Here is a 19,595-nt window from a genome sequence, read left to right on the forward strand (position 1 = left end):
TTTCCTCTTGCTATATTTTTGGGGTTATTTGAGGAATTTTTATGTGTTTTTGTTTTACACAACTGTTGGCCTATAAGCTATACTTCTTTGTTGTACTTTTTTTTCCAGTTGATTGAGAATCTGTGATAAACCTCCTGGGGCAGACCTTAGCTCTCTAATTTTTCTGTTCTTGCTCTGCCTTGTTAGTTACTCAGTCGTGTCTGACTCTTTGCGACCCCATGGACTGTAGCCCCCCAGGCTCCTCTGTCCATGGGATTCTCCAGGCAAGAATACTGGAGTGGCTTGTCATTTCCTTCCCCAGGGGATCTTCCCAACCCAGGGATCAAACCCAGGTCTCCCTCATTGCAGACATGTTTTTTATCATCTGAGCCTCCTGGGAAGCCCAGGGACAGGCAGACTCAGCTTGGCTAGCCGAGTCAGTGTCAACCCTCCCTGCACGATCTCTGTAGGCCTGGATCTTCCCAGGATTCTCTATTTCCCAGCATCTCCCAGGACACTGGGACCAGGGTCTCCAGGTGATTGTCTACCCACGAGACAGGAAACCTCACACTCGTTGTCTCTGCAGGTCCCCTGCAGCTCAAGACCTCATTAATGCCTAAATCAACTTGACTGATATCTATGGATTAATATCTTCCTTCTGTGACTTGTCAACCATTTTTTCTTTCTAGGCTTCTTATCATCAGCATTTAAATGTGCTCACTTTTCACTTAACTTTTAATTTTTAAAAATATGTCTTCCATTGCTTTCCCCCCCCCCCCCCTGCCCCCGCCCCTGCTTCCCTTTTGGCTGAGACAGTAAAGAATCTGTTGGCAATGTGGGAGAGCTGGGTTCGATCCCTGGGTTGGGAAGATGCGCTGGAGAAGGAAATGGAAACTCACTCCAGTATTCTTGCCTGGAAAATCCTAGGGACAGAGGAGCCTGGTTGGCTATACTTCTTTGGGTGGCAAACAGTCGGACACAACTGAGTGACTAACACTTTACCTACAGCTTTTTTAAGGAAAAAATATTTCTTCTATGTAGATTTTTAACACTGAAGTATATCTGATGTATGTACATAGTTTTTATACCATCATTTTGAGGGAATAAAGGTCAGAGAGGAGTAAATATACACTGTATTTTATTTTATTTAAATAACTTTATTTTGGCTGTGCTGTGAGCCTTGTGGATCTTGGTTCCCTGACCAAGGATTGAACTTGGGCCCCAGAAGTGAAACCTCTGAGTCCTAACCACTGGACGACCAGGGAATTCCCCTCACCTTATTTTAAAGACGTTCATTTTCCTGAATGTTTATAACCCAAATGATTTGATTTTAGAGTAGAAAGTCCTCAAGGAGAAAAATAATCATTTAAAAACCTTTGAATCTCAAAACAATGTCTTCCTTTATACTTCTTCTAGCTCCCCCTTCACTGTCACTTTCTTTGATGCAAAATTGCTGGAGAGAAATGTCTCCCCTTGCTGTACCCCTTGCGCACTGCTCATCCTCTCTAAACTCTACAATCTGCTTTCTCCTCCCACATCTCAACTGTCACTGCTCCTGCAAGTCACAAAGACCCCCACGTGGTAGGTCCAGCCTGTCCTGCGAGCCCTCTGTCCTTTTCCTCTCTCCCAAAGTGTCCCTGTGACCCTCCTCATCTTTTTCTGTCTCTTTGGGTGCCCTCTTTTCCTTTTTCTTGTCCCTGAAGTGTGGTCATTCCTGATCAGGGGTCCCAGGCTCCCTTCTGTTCACGCTGTCACCAGGAGGGCATCCTCACCAGGACGTCTCATCTCTCCCACGCGCTAGCAGGTTTCCAGACCCCGCTCAGATTTCCTTACTCAAAGAAGCAAATGCTGACTGTTCTTGCCGTCATGGATGCAGGCCGCGCTGCCAGGCATCTCATGTCTATTTATAGGAGCTCATCCTCTTCCCCCCATATCCTCCTCCGCCTGTGTTACCATTTCTCCAAGTGGCTCCCTCCAGTTTCCTAAGCTCCCAAGCTGACAACGCGAGGGTCACCTTTACTGAAGACTGTTCTTACTTCTTCACGAAGAATTGATGCCAACAATCTATGCTATCTCCTAACTGTGTCTCAAAAGGTCCCTTTCCCTCTATTTTCAGATCTATATCCCCTGATCTATACCCCTTGACCAACTGCCCTCTTCACCTTAATTCCTCCTGTTGTCTTCTAACTGTGTGCCATTGCATTTAGGCAGAGCAGTGTTGAACTGTGTGAAGACAGCCCTGGGTTTGAGGAAGTGGGAACATTGCATCCAAGGAGACTCAACGTTAACCATTTTACTGGTGATCATGATTTTACAGAGCTTCACACACAGATCATGGAGGTTCAAGGAGCGCAAGGAAGCTCCCCAGGATCAGCTGGGTTTAGAGTCCAAACATCCTGAATCTCCTCTTTATTACACCTTTGCTGGGGACCACCAGCCTCAGCCTGGACGTCGACCTTCTTGACGTTGCAGTACCTCACTTAGACCACCAGAGGACCCCCTGGATCACACAAATCTGGTCTTAAAACTTGCTGAGTGGGAGGGACCATCGCTTCGACAGCATCTCAGTAATGTTTCAAACGGGGAAGTTAGGAGAAATACGGGGTTTCATTGGTTGGAGTTAGTTCATAGTGCCTTTAGGGTGATAGAAAGCGTGATCAGAGTTTATAAACTGCATGAGAGGTCTGTGGTCTTAGCTTTGCAGCCCACGAGTCTCTGCTGTTAGTCTTAAAACAGTTTGCTGTGGCCTTATCTGGGAACACAGGGGGCTTAACAAGCTGCAGTTAATCCATTCTGGACTTAGAGAGTACCTGTCGGGTATGGCATATCTTTTTGGCAAGTCCTAGTACAGTTTTCTTTGCAAATGGTGATTTTATTTCTATTGCTTATTGGGATTGACAACTTTGCCCAGAAAGAGGATGCTCTGGTTGTCCTGGAAGTTGGTGACCATCAGGAAGGGACTGTTGAAATGCAAAATGGTGGATTAGGTGCTCCTGGCAGAGAAATGAATCTTGATGCCCATGGTGGCAGCTGCTTCAGTGCACTCCTCAGTCATCTAAACCACAGCCCTTATGCAGCACCATGGGGCCAATAGGACTTCATACACTTAGATACAAGAGCAAGTGTCTGGTTTGGCTGCAAGGGTAGGCAGTGGGGTGGGTCTGTGGAATCCATCCTTTGAGATGTGTGGCCTGTGAGTTACAGTCCATAGGGTCGAAAAGGGTCGAACATGACTTACCAACAGAACAACTATAACAACAAAAGCAGCAGTAGTAACAGTAATCGTTAACCGTTGGTCTTTCAGAGAAGATGCTCTCTGCCATTTAAGGGCAGTGGTAGTTCACAATGTCAGGTCATTTGGCCAAGGCTGTGTTACTATTACATGTCAAACCAAGATTTCAGCTGAAACCTGCTGATCCCAAAGTCACCATGGATAACTGCAGGCAGGGGGAAATACAGCCATATACAAGTCATCCTATGTATTCAAGCTCAAGGTACCATTGCCTATTCAAACTCAAAGTGCCATCTTGTTTCCAGATTACTCTTTCTTTCCCCATTAGACTCTCCTATCATCCCTCCTGATTTCCCCAGTCTGAAACATAAAATCCCCTCATTTGAAAAACTCTCTGGTCATTAGTTTCAACTGAATTATTTCTCCTTTGTGCCAGCCACTCATACTTCCTCCATCCCTGTAACCAGGGGGAACTGTGACTTCCAGAGCATCCTCTGCCCTCTTTATGTCCGTGTCTGCACTGCTGAGATACTGGAAATCACATCCCTACACAGGTCAGTGACCTGACCTGTGAGAGTTGGACATAAAGAAGGAGAAATACTGAAGAATTTATTATTTTGAACTGTGGAGCTGGAGAAAACTCCCACTCCTGCCTGCTAGAACTTTGAGGTTTCCTGATGTCTCCTTGTCTCCTTGTCCCAGACTTCTGGTCCATTTGCATCTCCAGGAAGGATTCAGTAAGTAGATAACATCTCTCTGCAGCACAGGGGAAGCAGGAGTCATTTGAGGGGGGCTCCTTCACCTTCTGGCCACGTGATTAGAGCCACATGCTCACCCTCTTGTCCTCTCTCTAGGATGGAAGGTGTGCCATGCCTCTGGGCAAAGAGCTCCTCTCTAATGCTTGGCATCCCATCCATCCCCACCTCATCACCTCTGATTAACTTCTTCCATCTTCTGTGGGATCACTCGTCTAGAGCCGAATATCCTGGAGTGTGAAGTCAAGTGGGCCTGAGGAAGCATTACTATGAACAAAGTTAGAGGGGGTGACAGAATTCTAGTTGAGCTATTTGAAATCCTAAAAGTCGATGCTGTTAAAGTGCTGCACTCACACTGTTTATAATAGCCAGGACATGGAAGCAACCCAGATGCCCATCAGCGGATGAATGGATGAGGAAGCTGTGGTACATATACACCATGGAATACTACTCAGCCATTAAAAAGAATTCATTTGAATCAGTTCTAATGAGATGGATGAAACTGGAGCCCATTATACAGAGCGAAGTAAGCCAGAAAGATAAAGACCATTACAGTATACTAACACATATATATGGACTTTAGAAAGATGGTAACGATAACCCTATATGCAAAACAGAAAAAGAGACTCAGATGTATGGAACAGACTTGTGGACTCTGGGAGAAGGAGAGGGTGGGATGTTTCAGGAGAACAGCATTGAAACATGTATATTATCTAGGGTGAAACGGATAACCAGCTCAGGTTGGGGACATGAGACAAGTGCTCGGGCCTGGTGCACTGGGAAGACCCAGAGGGATCGGGTGGAGAGGGAGGTGGGGGGGGGACTGGGATGGGGAATACATGTAAATCCATGGCTAATTCATATCAATGTATAACAAAAACTACTGTAATGATGTAAAGTAATTAGCCTCCAACTAATAAAAATTTAAAAAAAAAAAAAAAAGAAAAAAAAAAGTGCTGCACTCAATATGTCAGCAAATTTGGAAAACTCAGCAGTGGCCACAAGACTGGAAAAAGTCAGTTTTCATTCCAACCCCAAAGAAGGGCCATGCCAAAGAAGGTTCAAACTGCTGTACAGTTTCGGTCATTTCACATGTCAGTAAGGTTATGCTCAAAAACCTTCAAGCTAGGCTTCAGCTGTAAGTGAACTGAGACCTTCCAGATATACAGGCTGGTTTTAGTAAGAACAGAGGAACAGAGATCCAACTGCCAATACTCGTTGGATCATGGAGAAAGCAGGGGAATTCCAGAAAAGCCTCTAATTCTGCTTCACTGACTATGCGAAAGCCTTTGACTGTATTGTTGCTATTGTTGTTCAGTTGCTCAGTCATGTTTGCCTCTTTGCGACCCCATGGACTGCAGCACGTGAGGCTTCCCTGTCCTTCACTGTTTCCCGAAGTTTTCTCAAACTCACGTCCATTGAGTCGGTGATGCCATTTAACCATTGCATCCTCTGTCGTCCCCTTCTCCTCCCGCCTTCAATCTTTCCCAGCATCAGGGTCTTTTCCAATGAGTCAGTTCTTCACATCAAGTGGCCAAAGTATTGGAGCTTCAGAATCAGCCCTTCCAATGAATAGTCAGGGTTGATTTCCTTTAGGATTGACTGGTTTGATCTCCTTGCAGTCCAGAGGACTCTTAAGAGTTTTCTCCAGCCCCACAGTTTGAAATAGTCAATTCTTCAGTATTTCTCCTTCTTTATGTCTAACTCTCACATACACACACGACTCCTGGAGAAACCACAGCTTTGCCTACACAGACCTTTCTGGGTAAAGTGATGTCTCTTTCCTGACCTGATACTGTCCCACTCATTTTTTTTTTTTTTTTTCTCGCTTGCTGGGAACACTCTCCACTCCATTTACCCTCAACCTTCTACTTTTTCTCTACTGGCAGAATCGAGATCCCTTCCTCCAGGAAGCCTTCCCTGACTTCCCCCTGAGTTTGGTTCTCCCCTTTCAGCCTTCTTTGTTCATCACCCACCTTCCTCATTATATCCTAAGTTCCATGAGGACCATAGCTGAAAAATCTTTATGGGAAAAATGGCTTTGTGGTTTAGAGTGTTCCTCTGACATCCATCTGGTTAGCATAACATCCTACCTGCAATAATCTCTAGCAGTATGTCCTTTAGGGAATTACAGAGGCTCTCTGCTCCTCTATTTCCTTATTGGTAAAACAGGACGAGGAACAGCAAGTATCTCGTGTGAAGAGCTCAAGGACTAAATAGGTGATTTCAGGTAGAGGTCTGAGCAGGCTGCCTGGCAGGAGACCTCAACCGGTCATTTGCGGGTGATGTCATTACTGCCCGGAGCTCTTCTCCCTGGAGATCACAGAGCCCCTGATCACAGCAAGGGGAGGCAGGGCTGGGTGTTGCTCTTACTACACGCGTGTGTTTACTGCTATTTCACTCCCAGGACATCTCTTCTGCCTGCTGATGGGGATCCTCTGTCAGGGGAAGAGGTGGAACTGGTCAGGAGGTGGAGGAGCTCAGCTGGGAACCTGGAAGTAGCTGGTCTCCCAGGCTGGGGTGCTGGGGGGCAGAGCGGTGATCCTGGGCCGAGGAAGGCCCAGCTCAGCTGCAGGAAGGAGGGGTGCTCCAGGGGCTGTGCCAGAAGAGGTCAGGGTAGGAGCCCCCTGCAAGCGAGCATGAGGGGACAGCCCAGGTCCTGGGGAGGGAGGCGTGAACCTGGACCTGGAATCAGAGCCCCTGGAAGTGGGCTTTGGGCAGCCAGGTCTCTCCCAGTCCTGGGCCTGCGGTCCAGTAGGCTTGGTCACAGGCCCTAAACTGGCTCTTGGGCCGGCTGGTGAGGCTGAAGCAGAGGGTCTCAGAAGTAGGGTGGGCCTAGTGAGTGTAGGATGTCAGAGGGGCTTGTCCCTGGGGCCCAGCAGCAGCAGCACGTGGAGTCAGGCAGATCAGGGCGGAGACACACAGGAAAGAGTCCAGTCCGAGGAAGGGGCTTTACTGCTGGTGTCGGGCTCAGCGCCTCCTCCTGAGTAGGGCACAGGGTCCTGGGCACAGGGCCCCCGGCTTTGTCACTGTCACCTTCCCAAGGGTGAGCGGGTGGAGTTAGATAAGGGGCTGCTCCTTGGTGCACCGAGGTCAGGCTGCTCCGAGGGACCACGGCACCCTGCTCCTTCTTCATTGGACCCACCATTCCGAGGGGAGCTCTAGGCTTGACTGGGGTTGGTGACTTTCCCCAGAAAGATGATGCTCTGGGTGTCTTTGAGAACTATGGCGATCAGGAAGGGCCTGTTGAAGCTCAAGGGGATCTCGTTTATGGACGTGATTCCCACCTTGATTCCCGTGGCGGCAGCTCCTTCCGTGCCCTCCTCGCCCACGTCGAGCACGGCCTTGTGGACCACCTGTGGGGACGCGGGAACATTACCCACTGGAGACGGGGAGGCAGGGTGTGAGCAGGGGCCCGAGCGCCTGTGAGGCTGACACGCATCCACCTGCTCCTGGTCTGTCACTGCGCTGTCAACCTGTTCAGTTTGTCTTCCCATCAGCCTGTCAGCTGGTTTGCCGTCGTGATGCCCAGGTGTGCAAAGTGAGGTTATCAGTGATGGGTTAGAGAGGCACAGAGCCGGGACTCCCTGATTCTGGAGCCCTCTCTGAGTCCCGAGACTCCCAAATTCCCCCTCGTGTAGTGGCGGGGGCCAAGTCAAGGCATTATTTTTTTTTTTCCTTGCAGGGAACTGTCACAGTCCTCCAGGCCCAAGCAGCAGATTTGGGTGGAAACAACTCTCCTCCTCTCCTGTCCCAGCTGACATGTCCCTGAGGCCTTGGCTACTTTGCCTAGGGCGTGATTCCCCATCCCTGAACCCCTCTGGTCTCTCAGCACCTGTGTCTCCTTCACCAGGTCCTCGGGCAGGTGGGGTGCTGGGGATGCTGCAGGACTGTCTAGCACCGCCCCCCCTCATTCACTCTGACTTCTGTGCTTCTCAGATCGCAGTACCAGGACCCCCGGAGTTCTCCTCTCCTGCTCCTAGTGTATATTCATCACGATGGCCCTGAGCCACTGTTAGTACCTATTACTTCTTACCTGTTCTGCTAGACTCTGCATGCTGGATAAGAACTATCACCTCCTTTTACAGATAAAAAAAAAAACAACACAAAACAAAACTGAGGACTATAGGATTTGTCTCTATGAGTGAAAAGTAGAGCTTGGGATGGGGTCCACTGCTGACATCACCCCAGGTCTTTCCCAGGAATGGAATCCTGGTCACTTATTTCAGGGAATGTGGGGACAACCCCCAATATGATGGTAACTCAGCTCTCCTAGGCTTGGGGAGTCCTGGGAAGGGCTACTGAATTATAGAAATTTAAGGAATTTCTAAATTTGAAATTAGCCAAGCATCTGCCTGTCTGTCCCTATTCAAGCTCGTAGAAGAAGGATGAATTGTCCAAAATTCGGACTCACCTGGGAAACCTCTAGCTTGTGGTCATCTGTGATTCCTGACAGGTCTGCCTCCTGGGTGAAGACTTTCTTAATTTCCAGCTGGGAAAGTATGTCTTCCAGCTTATCGTAGTCACTGGAGATGGAAAACCTTGGCAGGTTGAGTTCATGTATCCGTCTAGGAAATATGAAAAATGAGCTCATGCTTGACTCAGTGTCCACCTTCTTCCCAACTCACAGCTTGATCTTCTGTGGTTTACTCTCCAACCACCACCTTACCCCTGGGGGTGGAAAAGTACTCCTTTCCTCAAGTTTCTAGACCCATCTGGCTAACTCTTTCTAATTCTTTAATGATCCTTTCCTTTCTGCAGGAGTCTAACCTAGAGACAGTACACAGAGGTTGGGACCTGGCCCTGCTCCTCCCCTGCAGGCCTGCAAGGCACAAGAAACACCCTCCTCCAGCATGGATTCCACAGCTGCTGGGAGATTGTGCCAGGGAGGCTGCTCCACAGGCACCAGGAAGGCTTCCTGCAGGAGGTGGCATGGAGCCTGAGTCCCAGGGGAGGGGATGGAGCTGACTGGTGAAGAAGAGCCTAGGAGGAGGTGGATCCACTTGCAGGAATGTGGGAAGCCAGAGGGGCTGCTCCACAGCACAAGGGCGGCCTGAGTGTGGGCGGCAGGGAAGGAAGGAGCTGAAAGGGGCTTGGAGGGGACATGGAGGGCTGGGGGCTGCAATCAAGGGACTTGGGGGGCTGAATCATCCTATTCAGAGTCTCTGTCTTGCCTTCCCTGTGAGTTCCATTGGGGTAGGGCTTTAGCTTCTGAGCAGAGCCACCAGCATGTTCTTGGAGCAAGAGATGCTGTCTCCCACCCCGAAGCCGCCCTCCCTCTCTCTGTTTGTATTTCCCTTAAGACTCTTGTCAGAGTGTCTGGTCTTAAAAATGCCAAATACGAGGAGGCTGAGACTCCCCTCAAACTCTGGGTCATTTTGGAATACAGGGGTAATGATTCTCCTCATTGTCATCCCTCATTTATTCATTCATCCTTTATCCATTTATTCAATAAGATATTACTGAACATCCTCCATGGGCCAGGAGTGTGTAGGTCCATGTCCCCTCAGGGCTTGTAAATCAAGGTGTCTGGTGGATATCCCCTCCGTTTACCACTATTCACTGGGCCCCTGACCTGTGGTAGCTGTTGGGGTTGGAGGGGGAGGGGTTGGGAAGGAGCACAACCAGGGGGAGGGGGTCCCGTGTCCTGGGGTCTCCTGGGATCTGCAGGGAGGAGGGGCTGGGAGTCAGGAGCCCCAAGGCCTCAGGTCCCCTGGACAGGAGTCGGGAAGGGGCTGCAGCCTCTAGGTCACGTGCAGGCAGGTCTCCAGTCCCTGTGGTTTATAAAGTGCCTCCCACACCCATCCCTCCTGGGTCTGCAGATCCTCCACTCAGAACAGAGGGTCAAGGACATCCCTCCCCTCTCAGCAGGGAGCTGAGCCCCAGAGAAGCACAGGGGGTGGCCGGGGGAATATGAGCCTGGGAGCGGGACTCTGGGTGGGGGGCACCCCGCCCCCCCATGCTGCCCACACCCCCTCCTAGCCTCCCCACTGCAGACCCTGGGTGCAGCCCTGCCTCTCCCTCTCCTGTCCCCCTGAGATCGGTCTCCTGAAGCCCACCTCCTGGCCTGTGTGTCTACCCTCGGTTTACCCAGAGCCCGACCCATCCCCACACTTCCCGGCTCCTCCTGGTCCAGCCCCCAGTGACTCCTCTGGGTGACCCCACTGGGCTCCGGATTGGCCTCCCTGCCTCCCTGCTTGTCCTGTGCTGTCTGATCTCCACTAGGCGCCCTGGACGATCCTTTTAAAACACAGACTCAGCTGCTCAGGGTGGCGCCATGGAGAGAATGTGCATGAGTGTTGGGGGCTGTGTTGAGGGTCCTCATGACTCAGCACATGTTAGAGGCAGAGGAAACCTCAGCCACTGGCCCCTCTGAGGTCATCATCTTGTAGAAGGAGAAATTAATTCAAACCCAGAGTCACACAGGCAGCAAAGAGCAAGGTCATCCTTGGATGGGTTCTCCCAGCAGTTCCCACACTCCTGGACATTCCTGAGGCCCTGTTGCTGGGGGTCAGGAGTCTAGGAAGAGGGGGAAGGACTGAGAAGGCAGGTGGGCTCACAGCCCTGGGTCCTGGGGACAGTCACCTGGGGTACAGTGATTCTCGCCACCTCGTCAGCGTCTCCGGGATCAGCTTGGCTTCCAGGTCCTGCATTTTGCCCTCGTCGGGGAGGATGAAGAGGGCGCTGTCGTTGCTGGTGTATGTGAGCGCCACCAGCGTGCAGCCCAGCTCCTCGTCCCGGAGGTAAGGGGTCACTAGGCCCCCAGTGCTCATCATGGGCACCTCCACCGTCTTGTTCTCGCTCACGTGGAAATATGACTTGTAAGTCTGTTTGGGATCAAAGGGCGTCCTCCACTGGGCTGGAGGCGGAGGGATAGGTGAGGCATCTGTGGGTGCAAAGACTGTGCCCTCTCCCTCCCCCGCCCCCTGGTCCTTGAGAGGGAAGACCCTCCCCAGAGCAGCAGCCCCCATTCCACACGCCTCTAGGGATGGCTCTGCTGGGTGTGCACACACACCTGGGAAGGAAGGTAAGCACTGGGGATGGAAGTGAACACAGATCAGGATGGAAAGAGGAACACAAAGCAAAGCTGGTTAATTGCTCTCCATGAGCAATCAACGGGAATGTGGAGGGCATGGGAGAGACAGAGGTGAGGCTGGGCCTGGGGAGAAATGGGACCTCCTGGTCCTTCAAGGGAACAAGTGACCAGGGCTTAGTCGTTCGCTTTTCAGGGTGGACACACCTCCCTGCAACCTTGTGAGCTCGGCTAGAGCAGGAGCCACACGGGGACCCGGAGGGCAGGGCAGGGTCAGCAGAGGAGAGGACTCGGGTCTCCACCCAGGAGGATGGATCCTCGAGGAGGCTGGGGCATCTAGGGGAGCTCAGGGCTCTGGGCTTCATGGGGTGAGTATCCACCCCACCTCCTGCTTTGTCTCCACCTCTGCTTCCATCCTCATGGTGAGAGGCAGGGGCAGAGGGAAATTAGGGCTGCCTGGGGTGCCCCTGGGAAGGACATTTTGGAGGAAAAAGTCTCAGGATGGGATGCTAGGAGAAGAAAGCACAGGAGATACAAAGAACAATCCAGGGAAAGTCAGCCCTGAATTCATACTTCAGAGCAATTCAGTTCTCAGCCTTCATTTACAGATGAAAACAGTGGCCCCAGAGGGCCATTCTGGGCTCTGCCAGGAACTCCTAGCTCAGGGCAATTTTGTGCTCCACATCTGGTGGGTCTTAGACACCTGACCACTTCTGACTCAGTGATCCTCTCTGGGTCCCTATTTGCACAGTTGGCTCCCTGTGCAAAATCCATCTGCCTCTACTCCGCCCCTTGTGAATATCCAGCTGAGGTTTGCCATGCTGACCTCCTGACACTGGGACCGGGCGTCAGACTGGCTCGAAGCTGGGAGAGGAGCCTGTCTAGGGGGCTCCCTTCTGCAGAGGCTGCTCCCGGATGGTGGCCTGGCCTGTTCCACCCTCAGCTGATAGAGGAGCACGGATGAAGACCCTGGGGATGCGCAGGCTCCTCAGAGTCTGTCTCACCGTGAAGACCACTGGCCTCACCGGGAGCCTCCAGAGACCAAGTCCCCCAGCAGGTCAGAACCAGCCCATGGTGGGCACAGCTGAGGGTTCCCGCGCGCTCCACCACCACCTCATCAGGAAGGAAACACGCACGAGTGATGGGAATGGGAAGATCCTTCCTCTAGCAGCCGGGTAAGAGTAAGTCAAAACAAAACTCTCCCTCTGCCTCAGACAAAGGGTTAGCAGCTTCCCTGCACTAACTTCCTGTAATGAGCGTTGGAGTTTGGGAAATCCCTAGACAGTCAAATCCAGTGGCTGGGGCAGGGTCTTGGTGCCCCAGCATCCTGAACTGAGGGTTCATGTGCAATCACTAAGTCCTGTCTGACTCTGTGACCCCATGGACTCTAGCCCACCATGCTCTTCTGGTCACGGGATTTTCCAGGCGAGAATACTGGAGTGGGTTGCCATTTCCTTCTCCTGGGAATTTCCCAACCTGGGAATCGATCTCATGTCTCCTGCATTGTCAGGCAGGTTCTTTACCACTGAGCCACCAGGAAGTCCACCCCTATATAGTATTTTGCCTAACAACATAGTTGGCTGACCCAGAACAGAAATAGTCTGAAGTCACCAAAAAAAAAAAAAAAAGTTAATTTCCTTCTGAATACCAATCCGGGCACCCACCTTTAAAGTAGATGTAATTCACCAGAATCACCTTTGTGAGTGGGTCAAGGTCGTTGAACAAGTCCTCAATTTTCCCCTGGGTTTTATTCTTCACATAGTCGTTTATTAGACTCTTGGCAGCTTCAGGATCCCCGAAGTTGGTCGAGAAGGCCGAGGAGGAGTACAGAACCCGGGCATCTTCCCTGAACTTGTCCAGCAGCTCCAGCTCCTCCTGCACAAACATGGCGTTGCCCACGCTCAGCTGCAGCTCATTGCTGGGTTGATTGAATGTCTGCAGGAGGTGCTGGAAACCCTGGTGGATTTCTTTCTCTGGGGTCTCTGTGAGGTTGAACTTGAGACCTTCCAGGATCTCTGTCAGGGTGGAGCCACGAGCCCCCAGGGACAGGAAGGCCAAGGCTATGGAGATGCTCAGAGGGGAGAAGATGATGTTCTTATTGGGGTTCTTCAAAGCCAACTGCTTATAGAGGCTGAAGGCAAAGTCGGTGTTGCTGGAGGCTAATGTGTGGTCATCCACATATGCCACTTTGTGCAGTTCTTCCGGGGTCACATTCTCTGGGAAGCAGTGGACACTGGAGCAGAGTCCAGCCACCAGGAGTCCCAGAGCCAGGAGTGGGGACATTCTCTCTGCCCTCATGTCTGAAAAACAAAGCTCCTTTAAGTCTCCACATGTCAGATGACGTCCCAACCCCCACCCCATCTCCCATGGTCTCTGCTCTCTTGGACCTGCTGCTCTGTGACCTCCCAGGGGTAGGCACCCTCCTGGGCTCCCAACACACACGAGGAGGCTCTGGGCTCCCGCTCACCCTTTGACCAAGTGCTGTGATTGGTACCAATTTCCCCAGTGGAGAGACTGGGCACAGAGGGGAAGGGGCTTTTCCAAGGTCTCACAGCAAGCCGTGGAGGAGTGAGGGGGAGGAGCCTGGGGTGCCTGGCTCCAGGGTGGGGAAGCAGGTGATGGGTGTGAGGTGCTGGCCAGTGAGAAACCATCTCCCTCCCGGGAGCAGACACCGTCAGAGAGGCCTGGGAAGCCGGGCTCCTTTCCCACCGTGTCCCCTCTCTGTCCCCCCAGGAAGGAGCCCTGCACTCATCAGAGGACACTGCGCCTCTCCCTGCCTCTGAGGACAAGGGTGTGACCTCAGGGAGGCTCTCCCGTCGAGGTGCCTGCTCACAGTGAGGGTTCAGGAGAGAGGCCGCGCAGGCAGCGGGCGCCGTGCTGGAGCCTGGCTGCCCTGAGCAGGGCTGGTGCAAAGAACGAGGAAGCTAGAGTGTTCTTCTCAGCCTGTGCTATGTGGCCACATTGAAGGTGTTTCCATCAAGAACCTGGAAAGGCCTCCTAGTGGGGAGAAGCAGGTGAGCTCAGAGTCTCAGACCTGGTCGAGGATTTCGTTTGGACCACTTGTGAGTGCTGTGTGGTGACAAGCAGTGACTGAACCTCTCTGATCCTCAGTTCCCACCTCCGTCCAACATGTGGAACGGCTCAGGTGATGGACAGGATGAAGGTGCTGGGCTCCTAAGAGGAGTTCCAGACGTGTCACCCCCTCCACTTTTCTAGGACTTGTTCTAGGCTTGTTCTAGGACTCAACAAGTCAGACTGTGATTCCCAGGGGACAGAGGACCAAGCTACTGCCCAGAAGCCTCAGGAGAGACTGAGGTCAAAGCTGGTGACCTAAGCCAAGAGGGCTGTTTCCCTTCAGCCTCTGCCCCTCGTCTCAGAAGAGAGAGAGCTGCTGGGGTGGGAGGGGGGACGGGGAGAGACACAAGAGGCAGAGGAGGGGAGGAGACTGGAGGGGAGAGGAGGAGGGGGTGTAGGGGGGGAAGTCTTGTCCAGGGACGGGGGGAAAAGGCCTTCACAGAAGCCTGGGGAGAGAGGTGGTCAATTGCCTAAACTCTCAGCTTACTCAGGAGTGATACAAGGGTTTTTTCCAAATGAGTTAACCGTTTTCTTCCAAAACTATCCCTGGAGTATTCATTTGTTCTGGTTGCAGGGTTGTCTCTGCTTCTGAGCGGTTTGTCTTTTCAGTGCTGGACAGACTCAGCTCCTGTCTGCTTGCCAGGGTCCCTGGAGGGACCCTGGAGCCCAGGAAACCCCCCGGAGACTCCGCAGCCTCTGCCCAGAGGGACCCACTTCTCCGATTCCGTCCGCAGGGCTCTCTGATTGCAGCGCCCTGTGCCAGACAAGGAGACGCACCTCAGGGCCTTGGCGCAGCTCTGACCTGACGCTGCATGCACAGCTGGCTCGAATCACAACCCCAAAAACTCAAAAGCAGAAATGCCCCCAGAAGCCCTGGTGGCACGTCCCTCCCTTTGCAGGATGAGCACTGAGACCCTGAGAGAGGACTGACCTTCAGAGGGCTCAGAACCCTCCAGGATCGGACACACATCCTCCCGCCTCCCTCCTGCCTCACGTTCTACCAACCCCTGACCAAGGCCAGAACCACCCTGGGAAAGGGGTCCCTTGGCTCCCAGTGTGGGAGCATCACGGATTACCTGCCTGTGAGAGCGGGATGTGGACAGTGAATCCAGAGCCTGCCCAGATAATGGAGTTTCATGACTTTGTTTGTCTATTTATCCTGCAAAGACCTCTTCTCTGGCTTGCGAAATGTAGCAGGGAACAAGACCTCAGACTGGAAATGGACAGATGAACATTTCTGGTAACAGGATTTACTAGGTCAACACAAACAATCTAGTTACCGAAATAGGTTGTTTTTTCCCTTAAAAATTAGCCAGTAAATAAACCCACAAAAAAAATCTTTCCCATGTTAGAATTTTCTTCTGTTTATGAAATACTCACTGAGGAACATGTGACAACTCAGCAAACATCAAATAGATCACTGATAACTACTCCAAATTATTGTTCTTTTTAAAGAGTTATTGACTCTTATTAGTGCTTTATTCTCAGTCTGATATCCTCTTTAAGGACCATGGAGAAACCCCGAAAATGTAGAGAAGTGCCTGTAAAATATTTCCCAGAATGCTATCACCCAGGGAAATCCAAGTTAATATTGTGTTGTGTTTACTAGTCACTTTTCTTTGAAGTGTGTGTGTGTGTGTGTGTGCCCACGCATGCACGCGCATTTGCTTATGTGATAGGACATGATTTTAAAATGTGATACACTATTTGTTTAGAGCTTGAATTGCAAGTTCACGCACTCCTCCCCCATTCCCACAGAAGCAGTGTGAGCCTGAGGTCCCCAGAGAGTGTCAGGAGTACAAGTGTCTGGGGCCTCTGGTCTCCAGCACCATCTGTTTGGGGGACCTGCAGTGACTTGGACATCGCCCTGCTGTCCTTCACTGTTGGTTCACCCTAGGAGCTAATTGTCCTCCCTTCTTGCCCTTGAGGTCTGCTTAGCTGTCTCAATGAGAAAATTTCAGGTATTTCCTGGGATCAGGGGAAAAACTTGTCACTTCATCCATCATAGTCACATCCCTCCAGCCATGACAATCCCTGGCAATCCCTGCCAGACTTCTGGGGACCGCTGGGGTTCTACCAAGCAGTTTGCACACCACTGACTTAGTGATGTTGGGCTTCCCCGATGGTTCAGCAGGAATAGAATTTGCCTTTGATGCAGGACACCAGGGTTCGACCCCTAGGTCGGGAAGGATCCCTGGAGCAGGAAATGGCACCCCATTCCAGTATTCTTGCCTGGAAAATCCCATGAACAAAAGAACACAGCAGGCAAAGGTCCAGTGAGATTGCAAAGAGTTGGACATGACTGAGCATGACGATGGCTTTGAGGTGAAGGTATGGCTTTGGCATGAGGTAAGCTTCGATCCAGAAAGTACTGCTTACCAGCTGTGTGATCCCATGATATTTATTGAAAATCTGTGGACTTTAATCTCTTTATCTCTAAAATGCAGATAAGAAAGTTTCCCTGACTGGAAAGAGGAGGGGGAGGTGTGTCTATGAAGAGTTAGTCAAATAACACTAGGTGTAAGCTCTCAGTTCAGTTCAGTTCAGTTGCTCAGTTGTGTCCGACTCTTTGAGACCCCATGGACTGCAGCATGCCAGGCCTTCCTGTCCATCACCAACTCCCAGAATTTACTCAAACTCGTGTGCCTTGAGTTGATGATGCCATCCAACCATTTCATCCTCTGTCGTCCCCTTCTCCTCTCGCCATTAATCTTTCCCAGCATCAGGGGTTTTTCAAATGAGTCAGCTCTTTGCATCAGGTGGACAAAGTATTGGAGTTTCAGCTTCAACATCAGTCCTTCCCATGAACATTCAGGACTGATCTCCTCTAGGATGGACTGCTTGGATCTCTTTGCAGTCCAAGGGACTCTCAAGAGTCTTCTCCAACACCACAGTTCAGAAGCATCAAATCTTCAGCACTCGGCTTTCTTTATAGTCCAACTCTCACATCCATACATGACTACTGGAAAAACCATAGCCTTGACTAGACGGACCTTTGCTGGCAAGTAATGTCTCTGCTTTTTAATATGCTGTCTAGGTTGGTCATAACTTTTCTTTTCAGTCTTTTCAGTCCTTTTCCTTCCATGTCCTTTCAGTCTCCACTGATTTCCAGAATTGACTGTATATTTTGAAGTTACAGAGAATACCAAAGGAAAGAGTGGCAAAAACAAGACTGCAGCTTATTTTTCTCTTGAAAGTCCTGATATTTGAAGCAGTGGGTTGAAATGTTGATTGCAATTTGTCAGGGACTCAGGCTGCTTGTATTCTTCATGATTTTTGCCAGGTTCTGGAGGGCTCATTGGCACATCCACCTTCCATTTAATGGGAGTCAAGAGGGGAAGCTGACTTGAAACTCAACATTCAAAAAACTTAGATCACAGCATCCAGTCTCATCACTTCATGGAAAATAGAAGGAGAAATAGTCACAGAAGCAATGACAGATATGATTTTCTTGGCCTCCAAATCACTGTGGACAGTGACTGGTGGTGGTTTATTCAGAAGTTGTGTCCGACTCTTGTGAGCCCAAAGATTGTAGCCTGCCAGGCTCCTCTGCCCATGGGGTTGTCCTGGAAGAATACTGGAGTGGATTGCTATTTCCATCATCAGGGTGTCAACTAAAAAAGATGTATAACTTGAGAGTTGTGAGCTAAGTTTTATTTGGGACAAAATGAGGCCTGCACCCCTGGAGGCAGCATCTCAGACAGTTCTGAAAAGTCAATATATAAGGTTTTGGTGAAGGGGGAGTTCAACACCATGAAGCATTCAATTTACAAAAGGTTTTTGTTAGTCATGAGGGTGTGATGTCAACTTGAAGGGATTTAGTGCTTCTCTAGATATGAGGAGATTCAAGGATTGAGATAGTAAAATCTATTCCTAAAAACAGTTCAGTTCAGTTCATTCGCTCAGTCATGTCCGACTCTTTGTGACCCCATGAATTGCAGCACGCCAGGCCTCCCTGTCCATCACCAACTCCCAGAGTTTACTCAAACTCAAGACCATCGAGTTGATGGTGCAACCCAGTCATTACATCCTCTGTCGTCCCCTTCTCCTCCTATCCCCAATCCTTCCCAGCATCAGGGTCTTTTCCAATGAGTCAACTCTTCGCATGAGGTGGCCAAAGTATTGGAGTTTCAGCTTCAGCATCAGTCCTTCCAATAAACACCCAGGACTGATCTCCTTTAGGATGGACTGGTTGGATCTCCTTGCAGTCAAAGGGACTCTCAAGAGTCTTTTCCAACATCACAGTTCAAAAGCATCAATTTTTCGGCGCTCAGCTTTCTTCCAGTCCAACTCTCACATCCATATATGACCACTGGAAAAACCATAGCCTTGACCAGATGGACCTTTGTTGGCAGAGTAATGGCTCTGCTTTTTAATATGCTATCTAGGTTGGTCATAACTTTCCTTCCAAGAAGTAATCGTCTTTTAATTTCATGGCTGCAATCACCATCTGCAGTGATTTTGGAGCCAAAAAAAAAAAAAAAATAATAAAGTCAGACACTGTTTCCACTGTTTCCCCATCTATTTCTCATGAAGTGATGGGACCAGATGCCATGATCTTAGTTTTCTGAATGTTAGACTTTAAGCCAACTTTTTCACTCTCCTCTTTCACTTTCATCAAGAGGCTCTTTAGTTCCTCTTCACTTTCTGCCATAAGGGTGGTGTCATCTGCATATCTGAGGCTATTGATATTTCTCCAGGCAATCTTGATTCCAGCTTGTGCTTCTTCCAGCCCAGCATTTCTCATGATGCACTCTGCATATAAGTTAAATAAGCAGAGTGACAATATACAGCCTTGACATACTCCTTTTCCTATTTGGAACCAGTCGGTTGTTCCATCTCCAGTTCTAACTGTTGCTTCCTGACCTGCATATAGATTTTTCAAGAGGCAGGTCAGGTGGTCTGGTATGCCCATCTCTTGAAGAATTTTCCACAGTTTATTGTGATGCATACAGTCAAAGGCTTTGGCATAATCAATAAAGCAGAAATAGATGTTTTTCTGGAACTCTCTTGCTTTTTCGATGATTCAGCGGATGTTGGCAATTTGATCTCTGGTTCCTCTGCTTTTTCTAAAGCCAGCTTGAACATCTGGAAGTTCACAGTTCATGTATTGCTGAAGCCTAGCTTGGAGAATTTTGAGCATTACTTAACTGGAGTGTGAGATGAGTACAATCGTGTGGTAGTTTGAGCATTCTTTGGGATTGGAATGAAAACTGACCTTTTCCAGTCCTGTGGCCACTGCTGAGTTTTCAAAATTTGCTGGCATATTGAGTGAAGCACTTTCATAGCATCATCTTTCAGGATTCGAAATAGCTCAACTGGAATTCAATCACCTCCACTAGCTTTGTTCGTAGTGATGCTTTCTAAGGCCCACTTGACTTCACATTCCAGGATGTCTGGCTCTAGGTGAGTGGTCACACCATCATGATTATCTGGGTCATGAAGAACTTTTTTGTACAGTTCTTCTGTGTATTCTTGCCACCTCTTCTTAATATCTCTGCTTCTGTTAGGTCCATACCAT

The 19,595-nt window shown here is 50.1% G+C and overlaps 1 protein-coding gene and 1 long non-coding RNA gene across 5 annotated transcripts; one reads left to right on the top strand and one right to left on the bottom strand.

The window, feature by feature from the left end:
* Positions 1–2,257: 2,257 nt before the first annotated feature.
* LOC139029568 (serpin A3-8) lies at positions 2,258–15,268 on the bottom strand. Of its 3 annotated transcripts, none has more exons than XM_020899147.2 (5): positions 15,155–15,268; positions 12,664–13,299; positions 10,552–10,825; positions 8,381–8,534; positions 2,258–7,322 (listed from the first exon to the last, which is right to left on the bottom strand). In XM_020899147.2, exons 1-5 carry the CDS (start codon positions 15,210–15,212, stop codon positions 7,128–7,130), a joined length of 1,317 nt encoding a protein of 438 aa, XP_020754806.2. In that variant the 5' UTR covers positions 15,213–15,268; the 3' UTR covers positions 2,258–7,127. The 3 variants fall into 3 exon arrangements, with proteins under 3 accessions (XP_020754806.2, XP_020754809.2, XP_070333994.1); XM_020899150.2 differs by having other exon boundaries at positions 15,151–15,268; XM_070477893.1 differs by lacking the exon at positions 15,155–15,268 and adding an exon at positions 14,562–14,695.
* LOC139038697 (uncharacterized) lies at positions 9,620–15,201 on the top strand. Of its 2 annotated transcripts, none has more exons than XR_011491766.1 (2): positions 9,620–12,174; positions 14,649–15,201. It is a non-coding gene; the product is annotated as an uncharacterized lncRNA (long non-coding RNA). The 2 variants fall into 2 exon arrangements; XR_011491767.1 differs by lacking the exon at positions 9,620–12,174 and adding an exon at positions 12,183–14,013.
* Positions 15,269–19,595: the final 4,327 nt, after the last annotated feature.

The sequence above is a fragment of the Odocoileus virginianus genome, chromosome 16 (assembly GCF_023699985.2).
Source record: "Odocoileus virginianus isolate 20LAN1187 ecotype Illinois chromosome 16, Ovbor_1.2, whole genome shotgun sequence".
NCBI lineage: Eukaryota > Metazoa > Chordata > Mammalia > Artiodactyla > Cervidae > Odocoileus > Odocoileus virginianus.

What these genes read in the sequence shown, in the direction of transcription:
- LOC139029568 (XM_020899147.2), bottom strand. Translation starts at nt 15,212, where the DNA reads ATGAAACTCCATTATCTGGGCAGGCTCTGGATTCACTGTCCACATCCC. An exon ending in GAATTACATCTACTTTAAAG is followed by an intron (nt 10,826 to 12,663) that starts GTGGGTGCCCGG and finishes CTCCGCCTCCAG; the next exon opens with CCCAGTGGAGGACGCCCTTT. An exon ending in CGAGAATCACTGTACCCCAG is followed by an intron (nt 8,535 to 10,551) that starts GTGACTGTCCCC and finishes CATATTTCCTAG; the next exon opens with ACGGATACATGAACTCAACC.